This window comes from Bombina bombina, chromosome 7 (assembly GCF_027579735.1).
Source record: "Bombina bombina isolate aBomBom1 chromosome 7, aBomBom1.pri, whole genome shotgun sequence".
NCBI classification, from domain to species: domain Eukaryota; kingdom Metazoa; phylum Chordata; class Amphibia; order Anura; family Bombinatoridae; genus Bombina; species Bombina bombina.
Genome location: NC_069505.1, coordinates 570,995,577 through 571,015,742, shown reverse-complemented (window position 1 = coordinate 571,015,742; position 20,166 = coordinate 570,995,577). Strand labels below are relative to the sequence as shown.

Here is a 20,166-nt window from a genome sequence, read left to right as displayed (position 1 = left end):
TAGATAGATAGATAGATAGATAGATAGATAGATAGCATTAGAGACAGACATAGTGAGAGATAGATTATAGATAGATAGCATTAGAGACAGACAGAGTGAGAGATAGATGATAGATAGATAGATAGATAGATAGATAGATAGATAGATAGATAGATAGATAGATAGCATGATAGATAGATAGATAGATAGATAGATAGATAGATAGATAGATAGATAGATAGCATTACAGAAAGATAGATAGATAGCATTAGAGACAGACAGAGTGAGAGATAGATTATAGATAGATAGATAGCATTAGAGACAGACAGAGTGAGAGATAGATGATAGATAGATAGATAGATAGATAGATAGATAGATAGATAGATAGATAGATAGCATTAGAGACAGACAAAGACAGATAGCTAGATAGATAGATAGATAGATAGATAGATAGATAGATAGATAGATAGATAGATAAATAGATAGATAGCATTACAGATAGATAGATAAATAGATAGATAGCATTACAGATAGATAGATAGATAGATAGATAGATAGATAGATAGATAGATAGATAGATAGATAGATTAGATTAGATATTGGAAGAGATAGACAGTAGACAGTAAAACATGTTTGAGGAAAAAAAACTACTTTTCACTTAGTGATTTTATTTTTATAGTAAACCAAGGTCACGCAAGGGGGATGCAAAGTTACTGGATTTGTGCAAAGTATCAGAGCTTAGAATATACAAGGACAACGCAATGAATAAATCATTTGCAGCGTCCTCCAGCCTTAAAAGGACACTTTACTTAAAAATGCTCCGTCATTCATATGAAAGAGCAAGATACACAATTTTGATTTATTTCTTTGTTTTTTCATGAAAAAATATCTGCAGTAAAAACTTTGAAATTTTAATTGAAACTAATAAAGTTGTATACTTTCTATTAATGTGCATTGGCTGATGCTTGTTGGCTAGTTATTGGCTACTTGGCTTACGCTTATTGACTAACAGGTAGTTCCTATGAATGCTCATGCAAGTAGACAATGCACAACTGATATTGGTGTATTAGTTAAAGGGACAGTTTACCCAAAATCTTTCTCATCTTTAATTTGTTCCCAATGAGCGGTTTTACCTGCTGTAGAGTATTAAAATGTTTACAAATAGCTCCTTAGCATTTATATTGGCATTTGAAATAGCTGATTTAGCCTGTAGTATTCCATACCTATACTAAAACTTTCTATACCTAGGTATAGGCTATTGGCAAACTATGGCCTAGATTTAGAGTTCGGCGGTAAAAGGGCTGCTAACGCTCCGCGGGCTTTTTTCTGGCCGCACCATAAATTTAACTCTGGTATCGAGAGTTCAAACAAATGCTGCGTTAGGCTCCAAAAAAGGAGCGTAGAGCATTTTTACCGCAAATGCAACTCTCGATACCAGAGCTGCTTACGGACGCGGCCGGCATCAAAAACGTGCTCGTGCACGATTCTCCCATAGGAAACAATGGGGCTGTTTGAGCTGAAAAAAAAACTAACACCTGCAAAAAAGCAGCGTTCAGCTTCTAACGCAGCCCCATTGTTTCCTATGGGAAAACACTTCCTACGTCTGCACCTAACACCCTAACATGTACCCCGAGTCTAAACACCCCTAACCTTACACTTATTAACCCCTATTCTGCCGCCCCCCGCTATCGCTGACCCCTGCATTACACTTTTAACCCCTAATCTGCCGCTCCGTAAACCGCCGCAACCTACGTTATCCCTATGTACCCCTAATCTGCTGCCCTAACATCGCCGACCCCTATGTTATATTTATTAACCCCTAATCTGCCCCCCACAACGTCGCCGACACCTACCTACACTTATTAACCCCTAATCTGCCGAGCGGACCTGAGCGCTACTATAATAAAGTTATTAACCCCTAATCCGCCTCACTAACCCTATCATAAATAGTATTAACCCCTAATCTGCCCTCCCTAACATCGCCGACACCTACCTTCAATTATTAACCCCTAATCATCCGATCGGAGCTCACCGCTATTCTAATAAATGTATTAACCCCTAAAGCTAAGTCTAACCCTAACACTAACACCCCCCTAACTTAAATATAATTTACATCTAACGAAATTAATTAACTCTTATTAAATAAATTAATCCTATTTAAAGCTAAATACTTACCTGTAAAATAAACCCTAATATAGCTACAATATAAATTATTATTATATTATAGCTATTTTAGGATTAATATTTATTTTACAGCAGTGTTAATTTCGTCGACTAAAACTAGACTAAAATGACTATAAAACTAAAGAAATTCTGATGACTAAAATACGACTAAAACTAAAATGACATTTTAGTCAAAAAACTATGACTAAAACTAAATCAAAATGACATTTTAGTCAAAAGACTATGACTAAAACTAAATCAAAATTTGCTGACAAAAACATTTTATGCAAGTTGTTATAATCAATCCATATCCAAGTACTGCTCTTTTGTAAAATTTACGAAACTTAATTTTATTAAATTTTAAGATAAATAAAGAGATGTTATATACCACAACAGTTAAATCTGTATTGCATGTTCAAACCTTAATACCATAAATAAAAACAGGTTAATAAACCTTTACTCCAGGAGTATATAATTAGTTTTGAAGTTTTTAAACAGTGCTAATATCGTTGCCGAACCTTTTTCGAATCTGTGAACAATCAATTGATTCTTCCTATAGAAATAAGAATAACCCACAAATATGGGTTTAAGTTATGCTGTGCCTGTGCTAGCTGCAGAAACTTTTTGTTGTGTTGAGTTACTTGATACTTGTTTTAATTATTAACAGAGAACTGTTATAGTTTTTATATTGGGCAATATGTTCAATACAGTCAATACAGTTTACAGTTTTTTTTTTTTTATATTTTAAAGTTGCACTTCTGTTTGTTTATGAAACTTGGTTTTATTTAATTTATGTTTAATAAAGATGTTACATATCAAAACGGTTAAATCTGTGTCTGTATTGCATGTTTAAACCTTAATACCATAAATATTAACAGGTGTTATGTTTACTCCTGGAGTATGTAATCAGTTTGCAAATGATAGAGAAATGCTAAAATAATGCATTACACTTTAACTAAACCCCTTAGATTTTAGTTGACTAAAATCTACTGGAGATTTAGTCGACTAAAATCTACTGGAGATTCAATCGACTAAAACTAGACTAAAACTAAATTAATTCAGATGACTAAAATACGACTAAAACTAAAATGGCATTTTAGTCAAAAGACTAAAACTAAGACTAAATTGAAATTTGCTGTCAAAATTAACACTGTTTTACAGGCAACTTGGTATTTATTTTAACTAGGTACAATAGCTATTAAATAGTTAAGAACTATTTAATAGTTACCTAGTTAAAATAATAACAAATTTACCTGTAAAATAAATCCTAACCTAAGATATAATTAAACCTAACACTACCCTATCAATAAAATAATTAAATAAACTACCTACAATTACCTACAATTAACCTAACACTACACTATCAATAAATTAAATAAACACAATTGCTACAAATAAATACAATTAAATAAACTAGCTAAAGTACAAAAAATAAAAAAGAACTAAGTTACAGAAAATAAAAAAAATATTTACAAACATAAGAAAAATATTACAACAATTTTAAACTAATTACACCTACTCTAAGCCCCCTAATAAAATAACAAAGCCCCCCAAAATAAAAAATTCCCTACCCTATTCTAAATTAAAAAAGTTACAAGCTCTTTTACCTTACCAGCCCTGAACAGGGCCCTTTGCGGGGCATGCCCCAAGAAGTTCAGCTCTTTTGCCTGTAAAAAAAAACATACAATACCCCCCCCCCAACATTACAACCCACCACCCACATACCCCTAATCTAACCCAAACCCCCCTTAAATAAGCCTAACACTAATCCCCTTAAGATCTTCCTACCTTGTCTTCACCATCCAGGTATCACCGATCCGTCCTGGCTCCGATATCTTCATCCAACCCAAGCGGGGGCTAGACATCCACTGAAGAAGTCCAGAAGAGGGTCCAAAGTCTTCCTCCTATCCGGCAAGAAGAGGACATCCGGACCGGCAAACATCTTCTCCAAGCGGCATCTTCCATCTTCTTCCATCCGGAGCGAAGCGGCAGGATCCTGAAGACCCCCAGCGCGGAACATCCATCCGGACCGACGACTGAACGACGAATGACGGTTCCTTTAAATGACGTCATCCAAGATGGCGTCCCTCGAATTCCGATTGGCTGATAGGATTCTATCAGCCAATCGGAATTAAGGTAGGAATTTTCTGATTGGCTGATGGAATCAGCCAATCAGAATCAAGTTCAATCCGATTGGCTGATCCAATCAGCCAATCAGATTGAGCTCGCATTCTATTGGCTGTTCCGATCAGCCAATAGAATGCGAGCTCAATCTGATTGGCTGATTGGATCAGCCAATCGGATTGAACTAGATTCTGATTGGCTGATTCCATCAGCCAATCAGAAAATTCCTACCTTAATTCCGATTGGCTGATAGAATCCTATCAGCCAATCGGAATTCGAGGGACGCCATCTTGGATGACGTCCCTTAAAGGAACAGTCATTCGTCGTTCAGTCGTCGGTCCGGATGGATGTTCCGCGCTGGGGGTCTTCAGGATCCTGCCGCTTCGCTCCGGATGGAAGAAGATGGAAGATGCCGCTTGGAGAAGATGTTTGCCGGTCCGGATGTCCTCTTCTTGCCGGATAGGAGGAAGACTTTGGACCCTCTTCTGGACTTCTTCAGTGGATGTCTAGCCCCCGCTTGGGTTGGATGAAGATATCGGAGCCAGGACGGATCGGTGATACCTGGATGGTGAAGACAAGGTAGGAAGATCTTAAGGGGATTAGTGTTAGGCTTATTTAAGGGGGGTTTGGGTTAGATTAGGGGTATGTGGGTGGTGGGTTGTAATGTTGGGGGGGGGTATTGTATGTTTTTTTTTACAGGCAAAAGAGCTGAACTTCTTGGGGCATGCCCCGCAAAGGGCCCTGTTCAGGGCTGGTAAGGTAAAAGAGCTTGTAACTTTTTTAATTTAGAATAGGGTAGGGAATTTTTTATTTTGGGGGGCTTTGTTATTTTATTAGGGGGCTTAGAGTAGGTGTAATTAGTTTAAAATTGTTGTAATATTTTTCTTATGTTTGTAAATATTTTTTTATTTTCTGTAACTTAGTTCTTTTTTATTTTTTGTACTTTAGCTAGTTTATTTAATTGTATTTATTTGTAGGAATTGTGTTTAATTAATTTATTGATAGTGTAGTGTTAGGTTAATTGTAGGTAATTGTAGGTAGTTTATTTAATTAATTTATTGATAGGGTAGTGTTAGGTTTAATTATATCTTAGGTTAGGATTTATTTTACAGGTAATTTTGTAATTATTTTAACTAGGTAACTATTAAATAGTTCTTAACTATTTAATAGCTATTGTACCTAGTTAAAATAAATACCAAGTTGCCTGTAAAATAAATATTAATCCTAAAATAGCTATAATATAATTATAATTTATATTGTAGCTATATTAGGGTTTATTTTACAGGTAAGTATTTAGCTTTAAATAGGATTAATTTATTTAATAAGAGTTAATTTATTTCGTTAGATGTAAATTATATTTAAGTTAGGGGGGTGTTAGTGTTAGGGTTAGACTTAGCTTTAGGGGTTAATACATTTATTAGAATAGCGGTGAGCTCCGATCGGAAGATTAGGGGTTAATAATTGAAGTTAGGTGTCGGCGATGTTAGGGAGGGCAGATTAGGGGGTTAATACTATTTATGATAGGGTTAGTGAGGCGGATTAGGGGCTAATAACTTTATTATAGTAGCGCTCAGGTCCGCTCGGCAGATTAGGAGTTAATAAGTGTAGGTAGGTGTCGGCGACGTTGAGGGGGGCAGATTAGGGGTTAATAAATATAATATAGGGGTCGGCGGTGTTAGGGGCAGCAGATTAGGGGTACATAGGGATAACGTAGGTGGCGGCGCTTTGCGGTCGGAAGATTAGGGGTTAATTATTGTAAGTAGCTGGCGGCGACGTTGTGGGGGGCAGGTTAGGGTGAATAAATATAATACAGGGGTCGGCGGGGTTAGGGGCAGCAGATTAGGGGTACATAAATATAGCGTAGGTGGCGGTCGGCAGATTAGGGGTTAAATATTTTAATCGAGTGGCGGCGGTGTGGGGGGACCTCGGTTTAGGGGTACATAGGTAGTTTATGGGTGTTAGTGTACTTTAGGGTACAGTAGTTAAGAGCTTTATAAACCGGCGTTAGCCAGAAAGCTCTTAACTCCTGCTATTTTCAGGCGGCTGGAATCTTGTCGTTAGAGTTCTAACGCTCACTGCAGAAACGACTCTAAATACCGGCGTTAGAAAGATCCCATTGAAAAGATAGGCTACGCAAATGGCGTAGGGGGATCTGCGGTATGGAAAAGTCGCGGCTGAAAAGTGAGCGTTAGACCCTTTAATCACTGACTCCAAATACCAGCGGGCGCCCAAAACCAGCGTTAGGAGCCTCTAACGCTGGTTTTGACGGCTACCGCCGAACTCTAAATCTAGGCCTGAGTAAACACAAGGAGAATAAATTACACTCACAGTGGGAGGTGGAAGAGATAAAGCTCTAAAATGTTCATTTTCAATTGTTCTTTCTAAGTATTGTATAGAGACAGAGATAAGAAAGGAAAGCATTTGAGTGATAAGATAACAAGATCTGATCTGTCAGCAGGCCAAGCCTATTTTGATGGGCTATGATTTCAAAGAGCAAATCCAGCTATTTTGTTTGCAAAAAGAAGCATAAATGAGCAATTTCTCATACATTTCATACGCTACAGCTGGTGTAACAAGTCATGGGAAACACATTCAGGGAAAACAATTTTACAGTGCATCGTCCCTTTAATGTTTTAGCTGCCTTTTTCTTCAAATAGCATCTGTCATTTAGATGATACAATTGGGTGCATTACTGTCCTTTTAAAGGGACACTAATCTTAAAGTAAAAAGCAGACTATTAGCTTTTTTGCTTGACTAGTTAGCTGTAGTGATATTTTTCCACCCCTACACTTTTTAATAGCTTAAAGGGCCATGATACCCAAATGTTGAAACACTTGAAAGTGAGGCAGCATAGCTATAAAAAGCTGACTAGAAAATATCACCTGAACATCTCTATGTAAAAAGAAAGATATTTTGCCTCAAAATGTCCTAAGTATTTAAACCCCATTGTAAAGGACTTTAAGCAGCAAATCAGTATGTCTGTCCTGGGACAGGCAAGGGAGTGAGCTTCGTGCACACTCATATTATTTCCCTATTCAGTTTAAAGAAGTTTACTATGAAATCTCATGAGTTAAGTGAAATCTCGTGAGATCACAGTAAAATAGTTCATGACCTCAGCACTGCTGATGCTGATTGGCTGCAGTTTATTTCTTAATTTTTTTTACCTGCAGCTGAGCAGTTACTGAAGTGTAACTTTTTACACAGCACTTACTCTGGTGAGCTGAGGAAATTGTGAGGTAAATATCTTTCTTTTTTTACATAGAGATGCTCAGGTGATATTTCCCTGTCAGCTTTTTACAGTTATGCTGCATCACTTTCAAGATATTTAGCATATGAGTATTATGTCCCTTTAAACCTTTGGCTGCTAAGCCTTTCTTCACCCCAGTGCTGAGCTAATGTTGAGCTTTTTTTGCTACTTACATTTAACCCTATTGTAAGTCAAATTCCAGTGAGTGACTCACACAAGTTATATATTGGGGGGGTTTCAGCAGGCCCAGTAGATTCACAACATATCATTATTACATTTATAATTTATGGCATATAAGTTGCAAAACCTGTATGAATACAAATTGTGTTGATTTTTTACTGCTTTTACTGTTATCCCCTTACTAAATTGTTATCAAGGGTAGGCACATGTGAAATAGGTGCCCATAGGGGCTTTTGGGGGTTATAATATAGATTAGAGATGCCCCATTATGCAATACAAAAATAAAAGCACCTTTGTCCTTGCACAGTGTTCACTGTTACCACAGTGATCACCTGACTATACTGTTACCACAGCGATCACCTGACTATACCGTTACCACAGCAATCACCTGACTATACTGTTACCACAGCAATCACCTGACTATACTGTTACCACAGCAATCACCTGACTATACTGTTACCACAGCAATCACCTGACTATACTCTTACCACATTGATCACCTGACAATACTGTTACCACAGTGATCACCTGACTATACTGTTACCACAGTGATCACCTGACTATACTGTTAGTACAGTGATCACCTGACTATACTGTTACCACCGCAATCACCTGACTGTACTGTTACCACAGCGATCACCTGACTATACTGTTACCACAGTGATCACCTGACTATATAATTACCACAGTGATCACCTGACTATACTGTTACCACAGTGATCAATTGGCTTTACAGATAAAATTAATATATTTTTTTAAGAGACGGACTTGTCTTCTAGAAAATAAACTCTATTAGGGGTCTCTATACATACCAGATTTTTTTTATTGATAATATAATGTCCCATTCCCATGTTTTGTTTTGTCTTTTTACTTTATTTTTAAACATCTTCTTTGTATTACAGCAAGTAGTTCTCTTTCAATTGAGGGGTCTTGGAAGTTTGTAGCTGCTAAAGGAGCTGAGATTGAGGGGATTTAAGAACCCCCCTTCCAGCTCCCTTGTAGCCAGACTAAGCTTCCTGGTCCTGCCCCATTTGTGATGTCATCACGTACGTATGTAGTGACGCCACTGACATCCCAATGAAGTTGCCAACGATCGCCAGTCTATCGTGCAGGGGAACGCTGAAAACAGTGTTTGATTGCTGATCCCCCTGCATAAGGAAAAGGGCTCATAATGCACCTACAGGTAGTGGTTAATTAACGAGACTAAAAAATAAACTAAATTCTTAAACCCCAGAAAATCATACAATCAGTTCCACCCAAGATCCAATTATGTCCGATGACTAGGATTATTACATAGGCTTTTCTGAGTCCACACTTTATCTGTGCATCTATACTAGGGTTGCACTTGCCAGGTGTCCAGAATTCAGCTGGACAGTTTGGTTTTTCAACAACCTGTCCAGTAAAATGTATATAAATACTGGACATTTAAAGGTCCAGATTTTTTAAAGTGGAAGCTAAATTTTAAAGAACTCCTATGCCTCTATCCTTTACAAATATGACCCACAAAGAGGTGGCAGTGCTCGTGTACTATTTCTGTGTGTTACTTGCTGACAAAGAGTTAAAAAAAAGCACTATGTTATATTGTACTGGTAGTCAAGATGGAAAAAAGTCACTGTCATGTGGGTAGTACCTGGTATAAAATCTGCTCTGGGTTTTTTGCTTTTTTTACTTATCTCTTAGCTACTGACAGTAAAGGAGGGTTAAATCACTGGTTTGTGTGTATTACAGGTATGAGGTAAGAACATTGATGTGTGTCTTACTGGCAGCTAAGGGGATACAGTCACTGCCTAGTTGTGAAAAATATATGGTGAAGTCTAGAGTGCCGTTTAAAATGCTTAGGAAACATTTATTTTGTCTGCAGATCTTTTACAATATAAGGGTTAATCACAAAATGGGGTAGCCAGCTGTCCACAAAAAAATAATAAAAGCCACCACATGTATATTTTTCACAACTGAGCAGTCATTTCATCCCTTGGCTGCCAGTAACATATGTAAACAGACATTATTTTACCCCCTTGACTGTCCCCCAATTTTCCCTGCTCCATATTTGTACTCTGTTGAGAAATTCGTAATAAAACAGTTTTTTTATAAAATTTCAAATCCATCTTTACCCAAATCTATTGATATTGCAATGATTAACCCTTTGAGTGACACACAGAGAGCTTCTGTAATGCAGATACCCATAAAACACTAATTATTCGCCTTGCTGTCATGCACCTTCTAATCCGTACTTAATAGTTCTTTTTCACTTGATACCTGTAAAGCATAATTAAAGGGATATGAAACTCAATTTTTCTAGTTTCATGACTAAGATAGAGCATTTTAATTTAAACAACTTTCCAATTTATGTCTGTTATCAAATTTTCTTCATTCTCTTGTTATCCTTTGGTGAAGCCGCAGTAATGCACTACTAGGAGCTAGCTGAATACATCTGTGAGCCAATGACAAGAGACATATCTGTGCAGCCACCAGCTCCTAGTAGTGCATTGCTGCTCCTGAGCCAATCAAGTATGCTTTTCAACAAAGGATACCAAAAGAACAAAGCCACATAGATAATATAAGTAATTTGGAAAATAGTCTAAATTGTATGTTCCATCTGAACCATTAAAGAAATGTTCAGGTTTCATGTCCCTTTAACCTACTATATGCCAGTCAGTTGCATAGATTCTACTTATTCCCCATCTGCAAACCTCATAGAATTTCACAAATCACACAAATGTATATCACATAAAGTGCCAACCCCCGAAACTCATCTACTCCAATATACAAAGAACTTTTTTCTCTTTTTATTTAAATGTGAGTGTAAAACCTTTTGCTCTATATTTCTCAAATACATTGATCATGTGCTATATTATAAAAGACCAGGTATGTTTGTCCGATGCTCAGTAAAAACGTCATCGCGAGACAAACATATTTGGGAGTAAGAAGCAGAGTCTGGCGATTGGTAGGAGACTGTGCGCGTGTCTGCTGTGAGGCTCAGTAGTGGCGCGAGAGGATCAGTGGTGCGTCTGCGTGAGAAAGGCCGCAAAGGGTTAGGAGGGAGGCAATGTGTGGAGGGGGGTGGGAGCGGGTGTTGAGAGCGGCAGGGAAGGGAGATGAGGGAGAGGTGATTTTGGCCGGGCTTTAAGACTAGTAATAATATAATTTAATAATAAAATATTAAAAATATAAATAATAAAATGTCTCTATAAAATAACTAGTGGCAGCATTTCAAGGGCATTAAAAGGACAGTGCACTGTAAAGCTAGTTTCCCATTAATGTGTGTCCCATGTATGGGAAATTGCTCCTTTATGTATATTTTTAAATATAAAATATCTATTTCTGTTAATTGAAACCACAACTCAATTAAATAGACTGAGCCTGCATAGAGAGTAGATTTTCTTAGCCTATCTCTATATATTTACACAAAATCCCCCTTATCTTACCTCAATATACACAGTGAGACCAGTACTTACAGAGCACAATGAAAAGGAAGATTTTAGCACCTCTCTGTCCAACTCTCAACTGGGAGCATGGTTTTTTTCTAAACGTCCTTGTTTGCATAACTTTTCTTAAGTATTGATATATTCAGTGTGGGTTACTGCTTTTCAAACCTGACCCCAGACCTCCCTAACAAGATATGTTTTTAGGATTACCTTGAGTGAGAGCAGGTCAAATAACCATGTTTATTTCACCTGTGCTCTAGATATCCAAATATCCTCAAATCTGGCCTGCTAGGGAGGTCTGAGAACAGGATTGAAAACCATTGTTATAGGTGCTGTAGTTTTAACAGACAGTAGCAGCTATTTAAATTGCCAAACTCTTGGTAAGAGAGCTATTTTGGGAAAACTGCTGCCACCTAGTGTGCCAGACACATGCACTCTCCTAAGCTCACGTCCCTGCTTTTCCTTTAAAAGATACCAAGAGAACAAAGACAATGTGATAATAGAAGCAAATTAGAAAGTTGTTTAAAATTGCATGCTCTATCTGAATCACAAAATTAACATTTAGGGTTTTCATATCCCTTTAAGACCCCGGACCCCATGACAGAAGCATTGCGCATAAACAGGACAGTGACATTTTTATATTTTTGACAGCTGTATCATGCACTTTAGTTTAGTTGCACAATACAGAGAGGGAGCTACACTTTTGCAGTGGCTGCATTGCTCTATATTACTGGTTTTCAAACTTGTCCCAGGGCCTCCCTAACAGGCCAGGTTTTCAGGATTACCTTGGATGAGAGCAGGTAAAATAACCATGTTTACTAATCAACTGATTATTTTATCTGTGCTCTAGTTCAGATATCCTCAAAATCGGTCCTGTTAGGGAGGTCTGAGGTAACAGTAACATCAGTGATCTGTGAATGCTTCTGTCACAGAGGGCGCCGCCCAGTATCAAGAGGCGGAGCTTCACCAATTGACAATGCTGGCTGAGCATCATGGGATATGTAATTCCAAAACCTCTGGAGGGCCAAGTTTGAGGATGTATGCCTTAAAGGGTTAAAATAAAACTTTGAAAAGAGATGCAGACACAAGAGAAAACCAGTGGCATAGTAGTAACCATTATGTCTTTGCTGTACCCAGCAGTTTAATGTCCCTTTAAGTTCCTTTTTTCCCATACATGTATCAGCAAGAAATTCTCACATTGCAAGACAATCTGCATATAAAAATATTTTGGAAGCATTTCAAACTTTCATTTTGTTAGTAACAGTAGAATTGTTTTGCATTCCAGAGACACACCCCTTGTAAAGCCTTTTAAATGTTGTCTACTTTGCTGCCGACAGTCAGGGAGAGATATAAACAAATTCCTGCAGTGATTGAGCAATCACTTTGTGTCATGTTTCAGGTTACTGAATTCTTCAGATTGCACTACAGCCTCTCTTAAAGGGATACTAAACCCAACTTTTTTTCTTTAAAGGGATACTCAACCCAATTTTTTTTTTTCTTTCATGGTTCAGATAGAGCATGCAATTTTAAGCAACTTTCTAATTTACTCCTATTATCAATTTTTCTTTGTTCTCCTGCTATCTTTATTTTAAAAAGCAGGAAAGTATGGTTAGGAGCCAGCCCATTTTTGGGTCAGCACCTGGGTAGAGCTTGCTGATTGGTTTGCTACATTTAGCCACCAATCAGCAGGCACTACCCAGGTGCTGAACAAAAAATGGGCCCGCTCCTAAGCTTTTGTCTACATACTCCAGTTTGCTCATGTTTGTGTAAATGGTCTTTTAATATGCAGGGGAGGGGGGAGTGTCTGCTATTTTTGCTTTCCAGACCCTATAACTGGGTGCCCCAGCCTAACATCTTCAACAGAGTTAAACTGGGAGCATCTAAGTAAGTTTTTAAAAGGGTTTACACTGGATGCTTAGATCAGTATCTGTGCATATTCTTCTTTATAATAGTCTCTATTACATGCCGTTATATGACAATTACTGTATACTGTACCTTTAAATACATTTTATGAAGATGTGCTTTATCTCTGTTTTGCTGGAGATTCCGGAAATAAAAGCTGTTTACTGTTTTGAACCCTGTGAATATTTTCCATTGTTTTTATCCATTGTGTGACGTTACTGCACTATTTTGGGTTCATTATCTTTTGGAGATTAAAGCGATTGGTGTGACCGGAATGCAAGACGGAGAAACATTCAGACAGATTCCCTAAGAGACACAGCGCCGCCAGATCAATATCTATACTATCTGCAGATACTAACCCAACTGGAGAAATTTATCTTCACATCTCAGTTGATACATTTGAGCGCACGGATGCACTTCTGAGCTGAGGCAAACCCATAGAAGAATTACCTGGAGAATTCTCCTTGCGCTTGTTTCTAAGTCCCTGCAGGCTGCCTTTATCTAAGTGCATTTTATTAGCTTTTCATAGCAAGACAGTGCAAGTTAATGTGTATCATATAACATTGTGCTCACTCCTGTGCAGTTATTTATGAGTCTGTACTATTTGGCTAAAATGCAAATCTGTCAAAAGAATTGAGTTAAGGGGGAAGTCAGCAGAGGCTTAGATACAAGGTAATCACAGAGGTAAAAAGTATATTAATATAACAGAGTTGGTTGTGCAAAATCGGGGAATGGGTAATAAAGGGATTATCTATCTTTTTAAACAATAAAAATTCTGGAGTTGAGTCCCTTTAATACATTCAACAACTTTCTGCAAAGCTGTGAATTCTATTTCTCATTTAAGGCACAATGGGAGTAAAAACATTAAACTGTCACATACAAATTATTAATTAAATAAGTGTACACGAGGGCTAGATTACTAGTGGAGCGCAATGTTGCGCTTACGCGATATTTGCGTTCCACTCAGTAATACGAGCACACATAAATGTTGGCTGGTAGTACAAGTCAGGCGCAATGTGAACGTGACCTTGTGCTCACGAGAGCGTGCTTCCATTGGCTCCAGTGGGAGCCTTGTTTCATGCCGTGAGACAGCGTTGGGCAGCAAAATAAAAATGTATATGAATATATATTAACACATAAATATATATAAAATAAATGTACCAAATAAATCAAAAAAATAAAAAGTGAATGAAATAAATGTGAAAATAGTGGATAATAGTGAACTAGCAGTTCATAAGATTAATTAGGATATATTCACTTCCCAGAGAATCTTCTGCAATCGATGTCTTCCACTTTGTTCTCAGAAGAAATGAGAAGAGAAGCACAACATAGTGTAATTCTCTAACACACTTGATTCCTTGATAAAGCTGCTAAGCGAAACGTACGTCGGAATTGGAACTTTTATATACTTTTATCTCACTATATGTCTTTCTCTTGCCTATAACGGCGGAGGCGGAGCTTCTCCTTGCTGGTATTAGTTTGTAGGTGAGTAGCGGTTAATCTTCTGCTTTCCATCCGCATACATCCAGCATATAGGTTTGCTCTTTAGAGCGATAATCACTGCATTGTCACTCGTTAGTCCTCAACATACGGTGTTGGTTGTGCATTTGTGACGTTTTATGTTTTTAAATAAATTATACTTTAACATATCTTCGTGTGAGACACTATCTATACTGTTTACCTACCAGTATAAAGTAGGTGTGTGCATGACCCTGAGCTTGGATTGGCTCCACTAAATGTGAGTAATCACTCGTTAACAAATTCATCAGTTACTTCAAGTGGGTTATAGGCAAGAGAAAGACGTATGGTGAGATAAAAGTATATAAACGTTCCAATTCCGACGTACGTTTCGCTTAGCAGCTTTATCAAGGAATCAAATGTGTTACAGAATTACGCTATGTTGTGCTTCTCTTCTCATTTCTTCTGAGAACAAAGTGGAAGACATTGATTGCAGAAGATTCTCTGGGAAGTGAATATAACCTTCTAATTAATCTTATGAACTGCTAGTTCACTATTATCTACTATTTTCACATTTATTTCATTCACATAAATATATATGTATCTAAGCACATACATATATATTTACAGTAAAAACACAGTCCCCCATTCACGTCTATGTAAAGGCACTTTCAGTGCTGTTTTTTCTCCCCAACACATCTCCTCACTTTAACCCTTTATAACTGCTTTGTGCAGTTTTTTATTTAAAAAAATTAAAATGCCCATATTTTTTGTTTATTTTAAAGAACTGTTCACTTTATTTGGGGGACAATTGGGGCAACTTTCTATCATTAACCAAAGGACTCACCTCTAACACAAAGTGAAAGCACAAAAGAAAACATTTTGGGCAAATAAGGGAAATCCCTGGAAATATAGGAGGGCTGGCAACTCTAAATGACATTCACAAAGGATTGTAACTTATCTCACACATTTGAGATTATACGCAGCATATAACATCTACAGTTGGTGACCTTAAAGGGACATGAAACCCAATTTTTTTCTTTCATGATCCAGATAGAGAATACAATTAGAGCGCCAACAGATTCTGCAGCGCTATAAACAAAGGCAGAGTAAAACAAAACAATTATAGGGATCAAATGGGTAGAGGGCCCTGCCAAGAGTCGCACTGTTGTAGTCAGCTCTAAAGAAGGGGATCTACAAACAGCTGGACTCTTAGGCTTACATGCTAAGGGGGTTCAGGGAATAGCAATGGAGAAGAGGAACTGGTATAAAGAAAGGTTAGTGTAGGTTGTATGCATCCCAGCGCTACGGAATTTGGCGGCGCTATACAAATAAATGATAATAATAATAATAATCCCTGAACAGTAATTTTAAACAAAATTCCAATTTACTTCTATTAATTAATTTGCTCCCTTCTTCAGATTTTATTTGTTGAGGTAATAGCAATCACATGAGGCATCTATGTGCAGCCACCAATCAGCAGCTACTGAGCCTATTTAGATATGCTTTTAAACAAAGGATATCAAGAGAATGAAGCAAATTAGATAATAGAAGTAAAATGAAAAGTTGTTTAAAATTGTATTCTCTATCTGAATCAGGAAAGAAAACATTTGGGTTTCGTTTTATTAAATGGTCTAATCCATTAGAGCATTTAATTTTAAGACTATTGACCCATCATTATTGTGAGTTTAACCCCCAGTAGAAATACTGCTTGGGAGTCACAGAGTACTGCTGATCCTGAGTGGAAAACAGCACTCATCCAATGAGCAGTGCTAATTCCACATCTGAGTTGTGTGACTAGCGCTGCTGATTGGATCATTAACGTTGTCCACTCAGGACCAGCAGTGCTCTGCGAATAGTCTAGAGTTGATAGTAAAAAAAATTACAGAATCTAAAGAATTACATGTAATTTTTTACTATAATAGCCCTTTAAATATGTAAAGAAATTAGCAGTGCTACAGTCCCATTAAAGGGACATGAAACCGAATTATTTTTTTTCGTGATTTAGAAAGAGTATGCAATTTTAAACAACGTTCTAATTTACCTCTATTAATCTAATTTGCTTCATTCACTTGATATCCTTTTCTGAAAGGCATATCAAGATAGGCTCAGTAGCTGCTGATTGGTGGCTGCACATACATGCCTCGTGTGATTGGCTCACCCATATGCATTGCTATTTCCTCAACAAAGGATACCTAAACAATGAAGCAAATTAGATAATAGAAGTAAATTAGAATGTTGCTTGAAATTGTATTCTCTGTATCTGAATCATGAAAGGAAAATGTTGGGTTTAGTGTCCCTTTAAGATCAAGGAGAAAAGATTAACTTGGTTTATCAGTGACAGATAATACATTTACAACAGGAAAAGAAGCAAAAGGTCTTAAAATGTATAATTATTTTAGCATTTCAGAGGAGGTCAGTGAAAGTGCACAGCAGATCCCAGGACTCACAGTTTACTATTTTCACTCTGTGTGTGTATATATACAGTGTATATATATATATATATATATATATATATATATATATATATATTATATATATGCATGTATATATGTTGTGTGTATGTATATATATATATATATATATATATATATATATACATACATACATACATGCAGTGTATATATATATATAATATACCAAAAAAAGAAAAAGGTAGTTAAAGCAACAAATATCAACAGTTCTTGTGATGATACTAGTATATAAGTAAAACAGAGTATAATAACTCCACTTCAGAAGTCAGTAGCTGATAATAAATGTAATACGATAGTTCATCAGTCACTTTAAAGTCAGAATATTAGTAGACTTCAGCTCCAAATCGTGCAAATCAGTTCGGAGTCACCAATAATGTATTGGAAGTGTATACTTAGCTATCCCCGCTTGATCGCAACAAGCCTTAATACATCTTGTGAGGTATTCCTCCACTGAACCAGGCAGTGGGTATAGTCAGTCGATGTAGTCAACTTCCACCGGCACGTACCAACAGGCTGCTAACCCCCAGTCGCGTCGGCAGGAAATGTCCACAGGCCGCTGATCTCAGTTTCCTCGTGATGGTCGGGTGCTCTGACGTCAGAGCGACGGCGCTCAGTTGGTGCTCAAAGATGTGTCAGGTACTGGAATGAAGTCCTCCAGGCTGTTGTGAAAAGCAGGCAAGAAACAAGTCCAGAGAGCCAAACTGCGAAATCCCAATAGCTATATGCAAGACTCCAAACATCCAAAGGAGGAAGAAACAGGAACTCCAGACTCATGGAACTTGTGCAAAGAAGTTTATTCAGCAATGTTGCTCATAGTGAGGTGTGTATATATTATTTTTAGGATGTAATAAAAAAACTGTTTTTATCTTTCATAGTCAGTCATTATGAAACTGTCTCACCAAGTTCAGTTAAAATATTTTGCATTTAATAAAAATATTTTTTTAAAAACAATATTTGTATATTATATAACAAATACTTCCCCATTCATTACAAATATTAGCAAAAAAAAAAGCCTTATGGGTATTACAGAAAATACTGCAATGTATGAAAAAATCTAGTTATGTAAAAACATTTATTTTTCTAGTGTGCAAGATCATATTTGTGACATTAAATAAACATGAAAACCAAAATATACTGTATATATACTTTTCCTCATTTAGCCTTATTCTTAAAAAAGTTGAAAAACTGCATTTTTTACTTTAAAGGTCTCAAAAAATCTATAATTAAATTTGCAAAACTCCCACATAAGTGTTGCTGATTTTCTCTGTGCCAAAGAAAATATAATGTATTTTAGAATGGAACGTTAATTTGAATTACTATTGTTGTATTACAAGGCAATTATAATATATAACCAAATAGCATATGTCCCAACTTTTGCAGGATAGTATCTGGAAGCAGGAAGCTGGAGACCAGTGGGCACAATTCCATCATACCGTGGAAGGAGTCAGCAGGTTTGGTGGGGATAGAGTCAGGGTCTTTTGTGATAAAGGTGTGATTTTTAGTGGTCTGGGTAGATGTCAGGATGCTTTGGAGATACCAAACCATGAAAATCCAGCAAAATGCAGTTCAGCTGAGTGCCCGGCAAAATTATTACAATTATAGAAAGAAGCAATATACACTGGTCATTTTCACATTTCCATATGTTTTATTCAGAAATAATATATTAATATAAATATTTATGTAAAATAAACTATAATTGTTACATACAACAAGGTTTAGTCATCTCAGTCTAGTCTCTATGGTAAATACCATCTGTCTTTTCTACTTTATATTGTAGATTGTCTGCATTTTCAGTGTAATTGCTGTTGTTTGTGATCTATACACTATGGGTAGTCTCTATGGTATACTTTGTTTTCTAATTCCTATTGACTATTGTACATCATCTGCATTCTCACAGTAACCTCTATGGTATACTATCTGGACTATTAAACTAGTCTCTATGGTGTGAGTCTTTGCTGTTTATAGTACACTATATTATTTTGGTGATAATTGTCTGACCTTTATGTCAGTTATATATACCCATTAGTTTGTAGCCCCTTATCCATGCTTACCCACTATCTGCCAATGAGGGTTAACAAAATTGCATACCTGAGGTCCAGATCATTACATGTCTACTATTATATAAATGTTATCTAATTATTCAGTTTGCCAAGAAATGGTTTTGCTTACATTTTTGAAACATTTTAGTCCACAAAATGGACATTATACACAATTTCCTTAGTCATAAATCTGTACCATAAATATTAATCATGGCATCAGTTCATTTATTATAGAGATTACTTTGCACTCTCGTGTATTAGACTGTTTGGTTCTATTCTAGTTTCTTTGTTGAAAAGCACTTCAATAAATGTTGGAGATGCATAAGAGGGAGTATTAACATATCTTCCTTTCCTTCTTCTTTTATATCATATTAAGACACCATGAGAAGTCCAAAAAACGTCTTCCCATTCCGATAATCCACAAGTCCCGGGTGACTAACATTAACATATAGAAGGTGTCCCTCCTCAAGCCTTGCCAGCCCCCCTTGTCCAAGACTGGAATACCACTTTTTTGACCCTTGGGAGGGAGCAACCACACTCTCTGTGCCAGCTAGCAGGACTGTAGCTTCAGGGTAGGAATCATGAAAAAGATAGACCTTGTTAGTAAGGTCGTTGATTGATTCTTTGCCATGGAAGCCCACCTGGCAGTAGACGTAGTAGAGACCAGCTCGATGAACCACAAGTTTGGTATCATCATATTCCACCTTGTGTTGTGTAAATGCCAGATAATCTTTGGATTCCCACTTCAAGGTGCTGCCCTTTGTTTGACCAATACCTGTAAGGCAAATGGATAACCAAAATCATTCACCATAACCATAGTAATTAACCCCTTAATGACCGGACCATTTTTCAATTTTCTTACCCTTAATGACAATGGCTATTTTTACATTTCTGCAGTGTTTGTGTTTAGCTGTAATTTTCCTCTTACTCGTTTACTGTACCCACACATATTATATACCGTTTTTCTCGCCATTAAATGGACTTTCTAAAGATACCATTATTTTCATCATATCTTATAATTTACTATAAAAAAAATATAAAATATGAGGAAAAAATTGAAAAAAAACACACTTTTTCTAACTTTTACCCCCAAAATCTGTTACACATCTACAACCACCAAAATACACCCATTCTAAATAGTTTCTAAATTTTGTCCCAAGTTTAGAAATACCCAA

General features: G+C 36.8%; 1 protein-coding gene across 1 annotated transcript in view; it reads right to left on the bottom strand.

The window, feature by feature from the left end:
- Positions 1-18,574: 18,574 nt before the first annotated feature.
- The window catches only part of LTB (lymphotoxin beta), a 14,643-nt gene continuing 13,051 nt past the window's right edge, over positions 18,575-20,166 (bottom strand). Inside the window, exon 4 of the mRNA XM_053689156.1 lies at positions 18,575-19,766. Within this exon, the coding sequence (XP_053545131.1) occupies positions 19,363-19,766 (404 nt within the window). The 3' untranslated portion in view covers positions 18,575-19,362. The remainder of the gene's footprint in view (positions 19,767-20,166) is intronic.